This window comes from Phaethon aethereus (genome assembly GCF_964289735.1).
Source record: "Phaethon aethereus genome assembly, chromosome: 16".
NCBI lineage: Eukaryota > Metazoa > Chordata > Aves > Phaethontiformes > Phaethontidae > Phaethon > Phaethon aethereus.
In genome coordinates this window covers 16,716,049-16,729,190 of record NC_138592.1, presented here as the reverse complement: position 1 = coordinate 16,729,190, position 13,142 = coordinate 16,716,049, and the positions used below count along the sequence as shown (strand labels likewise).

General features: G+C 58.9%; 1 protein-coding gene across 1 annotated transcript in view; it reads right to left on the bottom strand.

Moving 5' to 3' along the window:
* Window positions 1-3,299, bottom strand: part of LOC309410749 (uncharacterized protein) — a 28,506-nt gene extending 25,207 nt beyond the window's left edge. The window contains 5 exon segments of the mRNA XM_082007195.1: window positions 82-188; window positions 920-1,085; window positions 1,488-1,570; window positions 2,297-2,353; window positions 2,548-3,299. Coding sequence (XP_081863321.1) covers window positions 82-188; window positions 920-1,085; window positions 1,488-1,570; window positions 2,297-2,353; window positions 2,548-2,646 — 512 coding nt within the window. The 5' untranslated portion in view covers window positions 2,647-3,299.
* Between the last annotated feature and the right edge of the window lie 9,843 nt (window positions 3,300-13,142).

The window sequence follows — 13,142 nt, the reverse complement described above, 5'->3', positions numbered from 1 at the left end:
GTTAACATCGAGGCTCAAAAAGCAGGTGTGAAGGGAAGCTACAGCTCTTCTGCAAGAGCTCTAGCCTTAGCTTCTACTCACCGGTCAGTGGCAGTCTTCATTGCCAGGAAATGGCGGCGGAAGGTTACCACCTGGCACCACAGGCCGAGGAGACGGTTATGTTCACCCCTTAAGTAGCTGTCATAAAGCTGAACGTGCAAAGACAAAAAGAAATGCCAAGTCAGCCTTCGCTGCCACTGCACAAGTCTCTCTACACAGGAGAGACTACAGCCACCATCCCCAGGTCTCCTTTAGCAACCACTGCAACAGGGGCATCAAGGGCTCAGGAGCCACCACAGAAGCATCCTCAGCAGACCTGCCACCTGACTGCCAAGAAGGGAACGTCCACGCTCCTCCTGCAGGAGTGGACGGCAGCAAAGCAAACTGATCACGATTCCTCCTCTCGCCTTGCCGAGGTGTCCAGCGGTCGTGGTGGAGGAAGACAAAAACAAGCCCCTCCGAGACCCGCGTCAGATTTCCTGCCAACAGGCTGTTACGGGAGGTAAGGGAGGCCTGCCTTGTTCTTCTGCTGGCTCCTCTGAACCTCAAAGCACACAGTCCTCTCTGGTCTCCACTGCTCTAGACAGACACCTCAGGACTATTAAAAAGACGAGCGGTCCTCTGTGACTGCCCTGCAGTGCCCAGCAACAGCAAGCATTTGCCTCCAAGACCGAGCAGTACGCTCACAGCAGGTGGGCATCTTCCATCACCACAATTTGCTGACACTCCTCCATCTCACACCCCTGGCTTCTGCTCGTCAACACCAACACAGCCTCAACAGAGCCACAACCTTCCCACAGCAAGTCCTCTAGGCCACAAATAAAATGCACTCGCATTCCACCCTGGCATCGCCCGTGACGCTCCCGTAGCCGCTCCTTACCTCACGTTCAGCGCGCCGTTCACTTTCCCTCAATTCCAGCTCCTGCTGGGCCCTCATCCAATCCGCCGTCAGTTTTCCAACATTTTCTCTGAGGGCTGAATTAACCTCATTCGCTTTATCGAGGTGCTCCCGCAGGACAGTGTTCACTTTGGCCAGCTTCTTACACCTTTGAAAGGGAGAAACAGCAATGAGGCCTCTGAACAACTGCTATCCACAAGCAGCATCCCCGTCATTTCCCAGCTCCCTCCACACAGACTTTGTTGTCAAACCGAGAGGCAGTAGAAGTGCTTTCTAGCATTAACTGAGAGCTCTCTGTGAGGGCAAGCTCATTTGCTTAGGCTGGAAAGGGTCCTTTGGAGGTCGCCCGGAATAGACCCCCACCCAAAACAGAGCTGTTCAGCACACACCCCTAGGACTGCCCCACGGAAAACAGACTGTGGACCTTTCTCCTTTCAAAGCAGCTTGCCCAGCCGCTTCCCCTGGGGTGACCAGCTAGCACTGACAGGTTTCCCCTCACTTCCACGAGCATCCAGTGTATCAAGTATGAGGGAACGCTCCTTCCTGGTACCTTTGCTGCTCCTCTTCCCACTGAAGCAGTGCTTTCTTCAGGGGGTGCTCTTCGGCAGCTTCCCACCTGCCTGCAAGGGAGCCCTGAAGGAGAAAGGACATGTTTAGTCAAATTCTCCTGTTCCCTTCGCTCCTGTCAGCACCCATCGCTTTCCCCTCCCTTTGTTGGCTATCATCTCAGGAGCTCGGGGCTCCTTCCCGGCGTAACGGTGTTGTGACTACGGACAGGAAGGGAGGGGAGGGGCGTTACTAGCTAATGGCAGCAGCTCTCCTCAGTCTCCCACTGTTGCACTCTCACAGCGAGGTATCCTCAGCTCATGACCGCGAGCGCTCACTTCGACCCGAACCCCAGGAACGCTCTCCCACTCTCCTGCCCTTCGTTCCCTGGGTTCACTTTAGCCATGAAGCAGAAAGAAAAGCGCAGAGCCGGCTCTGCATGTGGAACGCCAGCATTCTCGCCTTCCAACATGCCATGTTTCAAGCGGCTCTTTTTCAGAGACAGCCATGTAGCGTACCAGGCAGCACAGCCCTCTCCCGAGACCTAGGACAAACGCTGCTCCAGCAGCAAAGCCCTCTTGCACGCAGCTAAAAGCCTTCCTGACAGGCTTTTCTGGATGGGCATTTCTGCGCCTACCGGCTGCTCTATGAGCGGCAACCGGACAAACCACCGACGGGCAACCGTACAGGGCTTCCTTCCAGCCTCAGGTGGCAGAACCTCGTTTTCCTCTGCCCCGGCTTCGGGGAGCTTTGTGCTGTCTGCGTCAACGAATGCTACGCAGGCGACCTCTCGTCCGCAACCTGCACACTCACCCCTGCTGCTCCCGCTCGCCGCTCCAGCTCTCGACACCGAGCCCGGTACTGCAGGACCTGGATGGGCACACACAATGGCCATGAGCGGCTGCAGCCTGTGAGGGGCTCGGCTCCTCCCGCCCCGGCTTTTCTCCCGGTCCCGACAGCCCCAGCACCGGGCCCTGCCCGGCGCTGCCCACACGGGCAACAGGGAGCCGTGGCGGCCCGGGGCAGCTCTCGATACGGGCCGGGCAGGCGCCCGCGTTCCTCACCTTCGCCTGTAGCAGCCGCACCAGCACCGCTTGGCGCTGCCGCGCCTCCTGCGAGCTCTGCAGCCGGCGCCGCAGGGAGGCCTGGCTCCGCGCCGCCATGGCCCCGCTCGCCAGCTCAGGCGGCTCCGGGCCGCGGGCTGGCGCCTGCCGGACCGGGTGGAGCGGCTCACCCTGCCCGCCGGGCGCGACCGGGAGCCGGGCCGGGGGCCGGGAGCGCTAGGCTCGCTCGGGGCCGCTCTGTGGCAGCGCTTCCCTTCTCGCTCCTCGCTGACGATGCCGCGCCGGGCTGCGGGGCTGCCGCGGGGGAGAGGCCGCCCAGGCAGCGGTTTGCTCCGGCGCGTTCTGCGCGGAGACCGTTAACGGCCGCGCAAAGCGCTGCGTGCAGCACGCGCTCCGGGGAGCGTCCGCGAGAGCAGGAGCGGCGGGATGCAGCCCCTGGCACCGGGGCGGCGATGGGGCGTGTGGGCACCCTGGGGCGGGGGGGCTGGCACCGCGGCGGCACGGGGAAGCTCCCTCGGCCAGGGCAGCCCGCGGAGCAGCGGCAGCTTTCGGCTGAAAGCTCAAGCTTCAGCCCTTGGCTGCGCTGGAGCAGGAGGCCCCGTCTGGTGCGAAACCCAGAGCTCCGCGGGTGGAGTCGCTGGCGCTTCGTCTCCCCGGTTGCAGCACGAACGGGACGGGCTGCAAGCAGAAAAGAGAAAACACGCTGTGGCAGACAGAACTGCAAACCCACTGCCAGGACAGCCTGCTCTGTGACTGAAGCTCGCTGTCAGCAGCTCGTGAAGAAAGACAACAAACACACACGGCAAGCGGGGCTCAGTCCCCTTTGCCCAGACCAGGCTGTTACGTGGATTCCCTTATCCGCCACTCAAGCCCTGAGGCTGCAGAGCTTACACTTACTTAAGTAACGCTTAATTCCTGCGCTTGCGAGCTAATCAAGAAAAAGGGCTAGTTCCCTGGCCAGGGTGCTCCTCCTCCCTGCTCCGCCACGCTGCGGGCGTCCCCCGCATCTCTCTGGGAAGCGCCACAGCCTCAGCAGTCCGGCTGCTGTTGGATCCGCTCCCAAGGCATTTGGGACCGGCTGATGTTTTGTACCTTCCAGCTTGGCAGTCTGGTCTCCACCATCGCCCAAAGTCAGCAGAGTCGGACAGAAGATCACACCAGTGATGTCCAGCAGTTCAATTTCTGTTGCGATGCTGACAACACGGCCAGTGTCGTCTTTGACAGCGATAGTCCCGTGGTTCTGGTACGCAACAGCTTGGTCGTAGCTGCTGATTAAGGAGTCCAGCTCTTCCAGTTGAGAGCACACTGTGCCCCACAATGTTCCTAAGGGTACGGACCAAGTTGTAGGCAAGAATTCCACCAGCATTGGTGTGAGGTTTGCTTTACAGTTTCTCTAACACCGTCCACAAGTTTCTGGCACTGTAACATTTCAGAGAGGGACAAGGACTGGTTTAGTCTTCACATCGGTGCTGTGCTTGATCATCAGTCGTCTCAATTGTCTGTGAAGGATTCTGATGATGTTTCCCATGAAGATGTGCGAATATATATTCCCACAGATATATGTATGACCTTCTTGGCCAAAGAAGCCATGATTGCGGCTGCCAGAAGGAGCAAGTGGTGGGTTCCTGGCAGATTAATTAACTTGGTGCTCTGTAGGCAGCCGTAATCAAAGTAAAGGCAGTTAGAGAATGTTGGTGTCCTATGGGATCCTGATTGGTTTGAGTCACCTCATCTGGGTCCAAGCCTCACCGGCTTACCTAAAACACCAGATGCAGCACTGACCAAGCCTGTGACAGGAAATAGATCTTAGATGATTAAGATTTATGTGCAGGTTACACTGCCCTATCGACACAACTACCTGGGCAATATTGGAAATGTGGAGAAAGGGCATTCAAGCATTTGCCCGCGGCCCGGGGTGCGAAGTGTATTCCAGCTGCAGGAAAAGCACCCACAGCGGTTAGAACCAGTATCTCTCCCGCCTCTGTAGCTCACAACTACCAGTACATATAAGAAAAAGCACTACACCCCTCTGATGGAGTGCAGCACTGAGTTCCACCCGCCTGTAAGAGCTCTTATGCCATGGTTAGGGCTTCTTGAACCACAAAGAGCTCTTGCAAACAGCTAACTACATTACTCATAACTAAGTAACTAAAGCAGAGCTGTGTGATCGATACTGTTGTCATTACAAATCCAAAGTAGAGCACCATAGAGCTCCCATGAAGAGAATTAACTCTATGCCAGCCAAACCCAGCACACACCGGCACCATTATAACTAAAGGCCCATACACCCGTTCAGTTGCAAACACAGGCGTAAAATATATATAAACACAGACACAATTAGCGTCACAGACACCACACCCCGCAAAATTATTCATGCAAGAAAAGTCGCACAAACCAGTACGCATACGACTGCAGATACCATTACAGATAAAGACACGATTACACGTGCAGTTGCAGATACAAGCACACTTTCCGTTACACCTACAACTCCAGCCCCCGCTTGCGATACCGTTACTGATGGAGGCGCCGGTAAACAGGTGTGGTCCGAATGCGACTGAAGATGCACATACAGGTGCCCGTACAGACGCAGACACAGGCACAACGAGGCACGCAGGTACCCACAGAGATACCACTGCAGACGCGGATACTGGAACCATTAGAGAGGCCGTTGCAGATGAAGGTGCCAGTGTAGATGCCCGGGCAGACGCAGACACCCCTGCCGAAACACATGCAGTTCCTGATGCGATTGCAGGTGGAGGTGCCACTGGAGATGCAGGTGCCCCTCCAGATCATAGACTCCTAGACTCATAGAATGGTTTGGGCTGGAAGGGACCTTTGGAGGCCATCTAGTCCAACCCCCCTGCCATGAGCAGGGACACCTTCAACTAGATCAGGTTGCTCAGAGCCCCGTCCAACCTGACCTGGGATGTTTCCAGGGATGGGAACATCTACCACCTCTCCGGGCAAGCTGGGCCAGTGCTTCACCAGCCTCACTGTCAAAAATGTCTTCCTTCGATCGAGGCGAGATCTTCCCCTCTTTCCGTTTAAAACCGTTACCCCTTGTCCTACCGCTGCAGGCCCTGCTAAAAGGTCTGTCCCCAGCTTTCTCAGAAGCCCCCTTTAAGCCCTGGCAGGCTGCACTAAGGTCTCCCCGGAGCCTTCTCTGCTCCAGCCCGAAGCACCCCAGCTCGCTCAGCCTGTCCTCACAGCAGAGCTGTGCCACCCCTCTGAGCACGTTTGTGGCCTCCTCTGGCCCCGCTCCAACAGGCCCGTGTCTTTCCTGTGCTGAGATACCCTGCATGTGCCGCTGCAGATGGAGACAAAACGGGACATGCAGAGGCCCTTGCAGATAGAGACAGCGTTGCTGATGCAGATACCGTTGCAGAGGAAGGTATCTTTGCAGAGGCCGTTGCAGACGCAGATGAAATTCAGGATGGAAATGCAGATGGAGATACCTCTGCAGATGCCGACAGCATGGCAGATGCCGACAGCATGGCAGAGGGAGACGCCGCTGCAGATGCCCAGACCATTGCAGATGCCCATACAGGTGCAGATACCATCGCAGGTGCAGAGGCCATTCCAGATGGAGATACTGCTGCAGATGCACAGACCATTGGAGATGGCGTTGCAGATGCAGAGGCAGTAGAAGAAGAACATTTGCTGGGGGGAGACACCACTGAAGACAGCTTTGCAGACGCCCTTGCAGATGCAGATGACACCACTGCAGATGCACATACAACCACAGGTGCCCTTGCAGATGCATGTACAATTGCAGACACAAATAGAGATGCAGATGCCAGTGTGGCTGCAGACACCGTTCCAGGTGCCATTTGCGGATGCAAATACTGTCCCAGATGGCACCAGCCCGCACCCAGGGCCTCCTCTGTGCCAGCTGGTCCAGCCTGACGTTTGCTGGCAGACGACAAATCTCCCACCAGCCACCCCACCTCCCCCCGCACACTCTGGGGAAGATGCAGGCACTCGCCCCCGCGCCAGTAGCCGGCACCGGGCACATGGGCTGCCACCCAGGGTCCAGCTCCAGCCGCCAGTGCTGAGCACGTCACGGACAACGGGCTTTGGGGGCAAGCGGGGCAGGCCAGGCTCTGCTTCCTGCCAAGGGTTTGACTTGTCTCCGCGGGGGGCCGAAGGCCTCCCTTCCCCAGGGGATGCTGCACCTCGCAGGGTCAAGGGCCCAGCCTGCGGCACCGCAGCGTAGCGAGTTCCCGGTAGAGAGGGGGCTGCTCCCCCCGCTCCCTTGGGGTGAGCCCTGGCACCGCCTGCCTGAACCTGCTCACGTGCACGATTCTGGGCCTCCGCAATATACCCGTCCCCGGGCTCCGGACAGACGAGACCCAAACGCCGTGTGGCAGAGCCGTCCCCAGGTGGAGACGCCGCTGTCCGTCCCCGGAGCGGCGAGAAGTATTCGTGCAGAGCCGCTTGGGGAGCTCGGTCGGAGGAGAAAGGGCCCTGGAAAAAGGCTCTCGAGGCAAAGACCAACATTACCCTTCACACAATGTGAAAAGCAGGCTTCTGAGAACGGGACCCGTCCCTCCACCAGCCCGGCAGCAAAGCTTGCTAAACGAGGCAAAAATGCTGGCTACTTCTCGCCTCCCTGGTTAAGATTCCCTGTCAAATTGGGCCTTAGCGTGAGAGAGGCTGTCGGGGGGAAGAGGATGAGACAGGTTATAGCAGGGAAAACGCCCAGGCCCAGTATGGCCTGGCTTGAACGAAGGTAGGCACAAGCAAGCACTTGCGAGTGAACACTTTATTGCGAGCACAAGGGTGTAAGGTCTGTCCTTGGTGCCTGGTGGAGCTGCCCAGGGGCTCTGCACCTCTCTTGCCACACGCCTCCTCAGGACGTCGTCCACAAGCCTCCCAACTAACGCCCTCGCTTCTCATACGGGCTGCTGGGGCTCGCCTTGGACAAGTGCGTGACGCGCACCGATCTGCGCCGTGCTCCTGTCTGGGCAGGCGGCTTCGGACCTGCTGGGGGGACGGGCTGTCTGGAAACGCGTGCGCCCGTGGCGGGGAGGGCGTTCTCAGCGGGACAGCTCTCCTTTCCATCTCGTGGTCTTGGCGGTTCTGCTACACGGCTTCCAAAATGAACTTTGGGGGTCCGTGCAGTTTGGATGCCCTCCCTGGCAGCCGTGCGGCTCAGTCGCAAGTCATCGGCAGTGGTTGTGTTTGCCAGTGGTTGCGACACAGGCAGCTTTGCTCCCTTGCTTGCTGCCAGGCTCCGCTGTTCAGACGCTCTGGGCCATCCTCGTCCTTCTTCCCCACCCTGCCTTGAGAAAGGTGTCTGGGGTGGCTGCGGCTGCCTATTGGAGACATTTCCCCTGGGAAGCTCCAGGATTTTGGAATCGCTGCAGCAAGAGTGTTGTTTAAACGGGGAAGCCACAAAGGATTCCATGGTGCAGCAAACACCGTCAACAACTTCTCTGGTGAGCCTGGCAAGGGAAGCCTCTGAAAATGCTCCGTCGGAAGCTGCCATTTCCGCCTGCCCCGATTTCTCTTCCTCCCATTTGCCCACTCGGCTGGCTCCTTCGGCAACAGGCTGCTCCTTCCGCCTGGCTGCCGGCCCTGGCTCGGACGCTTTGGGTGTGCTGGACGCCAAACGGTTGCCCAAGCTCTCCAACATGCTCGCTGCAAGCTCTTTGGCCAGCAGGGCAACCTCCTGACAGCAACCTGGAGGAGAAGTCTCCAACGGCTCTGCTCTTCCGGCGCTGCCGCTCATTGTTCCTCTGATCGCCAGGGCAGCCCTCCTTAAAACCCAGGCACACTGATCCCAAGGAGCCTTCACCCTCTCAAACACCTCCTCCACCACAGTCTCAGCCACCTCTCCAAGCTTCTGGGCTCCTGCTGCAGGTTGTTGTGCAGAGGCAGCTCGGAACCCGCTGGCTGCATCGCTACTGACCCCCCGGGGCAGCTTGGCACCTTCCTGTCCCAGCTCAGCTTGGGAGCAGGTTTGGCCCTCGTCGCAGGCTGCTTTCACTCTTCTGCATCGCCCCGATTTCAGGGAGTCCTTTCTGCTCTTGGGTGGAGGTGAGCAAGATGGCTTCCGAGGGCGCAGCAGCCACTCTGCCAGGCAAGATGTGTTGCTCGCTACCAGTGGCTTGGGGACGTCCTTTAATTTGGGCAGCTCTTCCCGAAGCCTTTCCTGAAAGGAGACAGCAGGTTGTGGCTCGCTGTTGCCTGGACAAGCGCTCACGCCCCTGCGCGCTGAGGCTTCACGCGGGCCCGGGCCAGCGCTCTGCTTCAGCCACGCGTCGCGGGCAGACGAGAAGGGCTTCCCTCCGGCCTCCCCGTGCTTCACGTGACCGTCCTGCCTGTGCCCGCCCCAGCACCCTGCGCTAGCTCGGCTCCGAGCCGGCTGGTCCTGGCCCCGCCACAACGCCCGGCCCAGCAGCACAGCCCTCGCCTCTTCTGCGCCGACTGCCTCCCCGAGATGCGGCAAGTAAAGCCCCAGCCCTCGGCAGCGCGCCGCCGGCCGCTGCCCGCCAACACTGAGCTTTGCCTACCTCTTCTCGCCTCGACCTTCTCTCTGCCTCCAGCTTGAGCCTGGCCAGGTACTCCCTGTACTCATTGAACTCCTTCAGAGTGCAAACCACCTGCGGAGAGACGAGGGCAGAAATGCCCCGAGTGCTGTCAAGCCAGCTACGCAGACTGCCTTCCCCGAAACGGCCCGAACCCAGCGGTTCGGAGGGCAGCTGCTCCCCTGCACACCCGCCCTCTGCGCTCGGGGAACCCCGCTCGGAGGGAAGCCTTTTTACCAGTCCGACGACGTCCAAACCTACTTTGCCGTCGGCGGTGACGTAACCCCCTCTCTTCAGCCTCCGGATGTTGACTTTGCGCTTGTGGTACACCCGCAGGTGCGGGTCATGCAGGCTGTTGTACTCTGTGCGCGTTAGGCGACAGTAGGGATCTCCCAGGTCAAAGTAGCACGAGGGCCGGTGAAGCTGTAAGAGGGATGTTCCGGACTAGGAACGGGGCAGCAGAGCGCAGCAGAGATGAACGCACCCCCGAGCTCCTCCCTCGCACAGGGCGGCATTTCCAAACCTCCGAGGTACAGGCTAATCCCGGGCTTACTTCCCACCCAGAGGAAAGGTCTCTCTACTTCCGAGACTCTCCAACGGAAAAGCGGCCCTGTGCCCCCATCCTCCGTCTGGGGGCTGTCTACTGTTGCTGTAGCAATACAAGGAGCTGCGTACTGCGGGCGTGAGAGGGCTGTGCCCGGCGCTGCAGCTGGAAGGAGCTAAGCTGAAGCGGTGCCTACAGCCGGGTCTTTTCCTCGGGCAATTCAGTCCGATTGCAAAATGGGAGGTGCCACAAGCCGCCCTTGTGGAAAGGGAAAGGTAGTGGGAAGAGCTGACTCCAACACTCTTCTCCATCCACCTCTGGCCAGCCTGGAACTACGGGCAAGTCCTCCTTCCTCTCGGCACCACGGAGCCAGGCGCTTCCCTCGGCTCCCCAGCCCTGTCCGACGCAAGGGCTGCAGCTGCCGCTGTACGGCAGGTGGCCACGAGGGCTTCTCTGCGTGACGGGGACCCCGCCAAAGAGCAGAGCTTTTCTACCCCTTTCTACTGCCTTTACCTTTTCCCCCAGCTTTGCCCTGCAGAAGACAGGCTTGCAGCCGGGCGGCATCGGGACCTTGAACCCGAGGGGGAGGTCCAGCAGCCTAGGGTCCATCAGCCCAGCAGCTCCTTCTCCCGGGTCCCGTCTTCTGTGCCCGCACTAGGAAGACAGAGACAATCAGGCGCTAGCTCGACAGGCCTCCTGCACGGCCCTTGCAAGACAGGGCACGTCCCCAGGGCCCGGAGCAGCCCCCCCATGGCGCAGGCTCCCCAGCCCAGCCCCCTCCAGCGGCCCGCTGCTCACCTCTCTCCCCTTCCCTGGTGCGCTCGGCATTGCGTCTGCCTTTCGGACGCCAGCAGCGACACGGCGCTCCATGGCCTCTTCCAAGAGCTCTCCTGGAGCTGCGACCCTGCGCTGGCACCTCTCGCTCCAGAGGCACCCAGCTGCGGCCGCCCCAGCCGGTCCCCCAGCCAGCGGCTATAGAGCGCAATCGCGCATCGTTCCATCATCGCGTTGCCACGTCGCCACATTGTCACCTCACTGGGTTGCCGAGACGCCGCCCGGCTGCTGTCCACCGGGCGGTGGGGCGGGCCCGCCTGGAGGCCTGTTTGGACAGGCCCGAGGGCCACCCGCTCTTGCTGACCGGGCTTTGAGAGGCCATCTCCACAGGCCCCTTCCCACCTCGACTGTTCCGTGCTTCGGTGAAGCCAAGCCGGCATCCTCGCCCACCGGCAGGAGACGCAAGGGACTGCCGCACCAAAGGTGCTCGGGCTTGGCTCGGGTTTACCCCCTTTTCCTTTTCCGACCTCTTCCCTGTCACGGGCAAAGCAGCCTCAAGTCGGGGACTTGCGCTGAAGAAGCGGATGCAAACTGACCAGAATAAATGTAAGCTGGGAATGAGAAGGAAAAAAAATACATCCATGAACGACCTCTCCAACGGGAGCAGCGGGAAAAGCAACTCAGTGAGATTTAAGGCAGATTTTCATCATTCTATAGAAGGGACTGCTCTACGTGCGGCATGCATAGCGCTGGTGAGTCTCTTCCAATGTGTCCACACTCGCCCGTGTCTCTGTGAATCACCAAACATCACCATAGTCAAGTCACCTGTTTAGGGCCCCTGCATTGCTTCTAGCCCGAGCCCCTCAGCTTTAGCTGAAAACCAGCATCGAACAAAAACGGTTCTGAAAATAGCCTAAAGCACGCTTAATGCTTTAGGAGAAATCCGAGCTGTAGCCGCAACTAACGTTAACATCGCGGCTCCAAAAGCAGGTGTGAAGGGAAGCTACAGCTCTTCTGCAAGAGCTCTAAGCTTCTACTCACCGGTCAGTGGCAGTCTTCGTTGCCAGGAAATGACGGCGGAAGGTTACCGCCTGGCGCCACAGGCCGAGGAGACGGTCATCTTCACCCCTTAAGTAGCTGTCAAAGCTGAACGTGCAAAGACAAAAAGAAATGCCAAGTCAGCCTTCGCTGCCACTGCACAAGTCTCTCTACACAGGAGAGACTACAGCCACCATCCCCAGGTCTCCTTTAGCAACCACTGCAACAGGGGCATCAAGGGCTCAGGAGCCACCACAGAAGCATCCTCAGCAGACCTGCCACCTGACTGCCAAGAAGGGAACGTCCACGCTCCTCCTGCAGGAGTGGACGGCAGCAAAGCAAACTGATCACGATTCCTCCTCTCGCCTTGCCGAGGTGTCCAGCGGTCGTGGTGGAGGAAGACAAAAACAAGCCCCTCCGAGACCCGCGTCAGATTTCCTGCCAACAGGCTGTTACGGGAGGTAAGGGAGGCCTGCCTTGTTCTTCTGCTGGCTCCTCTGAACCTCAAAGCACACAGTCCTCTCTGGTCTCCACTGCTCTAGATGGACACTCCAGGACTATTAAAAAGACGAGCGGTCCTCTGTGACTGCCCTGCAGTGCCCAGCAACAGCAAGCATTTGCCTCCAAGACCGAGCAGTACGCTCACAGCAGGTGGGCACATTCCATCACCACAATTTGCTGACACTCCTCCATCTCACACCCCTGGCTTCTGCTCGTCAACACCAACACAGCCTCAACAGAGCCACAACCTTCCCACAGCAAGTCCTCTAGGCCACAAATAAAATGCACTCGCATTCCACCCTGGCATCGCCCGTGACGCTCCCGTAGCCGCTCCTTACCTCACGTTCAGCGCGCCGTTCACTCTCCCTCAATTCCAGCTCCTGCCGGGCCCTCATCCAATGCGCCGTCAGTTCTCCAACATCTTCTCTGAGGGCTGAATTAACCTCATTCACTTTATCGAGGTGCTCCCGCAAGACAGTGTTCACTTTGGCCAGGAAAACCTTGGAAAGGGAGAAACAGCAATGAGGCCTCTGAACAACTGCTATCCACAAGCAGCATCCCCGTCATTTCCCAGCTCCCTCCACACAGACTTTGTTGTCAAACCGAGAGGCAGTAGAAGTGCTTTCTAGCATTAACTGAGAGCTCTCTGTGAGGGCAAACTCATTTGCTTAGGCTGGAAAGGGTCCTTTGGAGGTCGCCCGGAATAGCCCCCCGCCCAAAACAGAGCTGTTCGGCACACACTCCTAGGACTGCCCCACGGAAAACAGACTGTGGACCTTTCTCCTTTCAAAGCCGCTTGCCCAGCCGCTTCCCCTGGGGTGACCAGGTAGCACTGACGGGTTTCCCCTCACTTCCACGAGCATCCAGGGTACCAAGTACCACTCCTTCCTGGTACCTTTGCTGCTCCTCTTCCCACTGAAGCAGTGCTTTCTCCAGGCTGTGCTCTTCGGCGGCTTCCCACCTGCCTGCAAGGGAGCCCTGAAGGAGAAAGGACATGTTTAGTCAAATTCTCCTGTTCCCTTCGCTCCCGTCAGCACCCATCGCTTTCCCCTCCCTTTGTTGGCTATCATCTCAGGAGCTCGGGGCTCCTTCCCGGCGTAACGGTGTCGTGACTACGGACAGGAAGGGAGGGGAGGGGCGTTACTAGCTAACGGCAGCAGCTCTCCTCAGTCTCCCACTGTTGCACTCTCACAGCGAGGCATCCT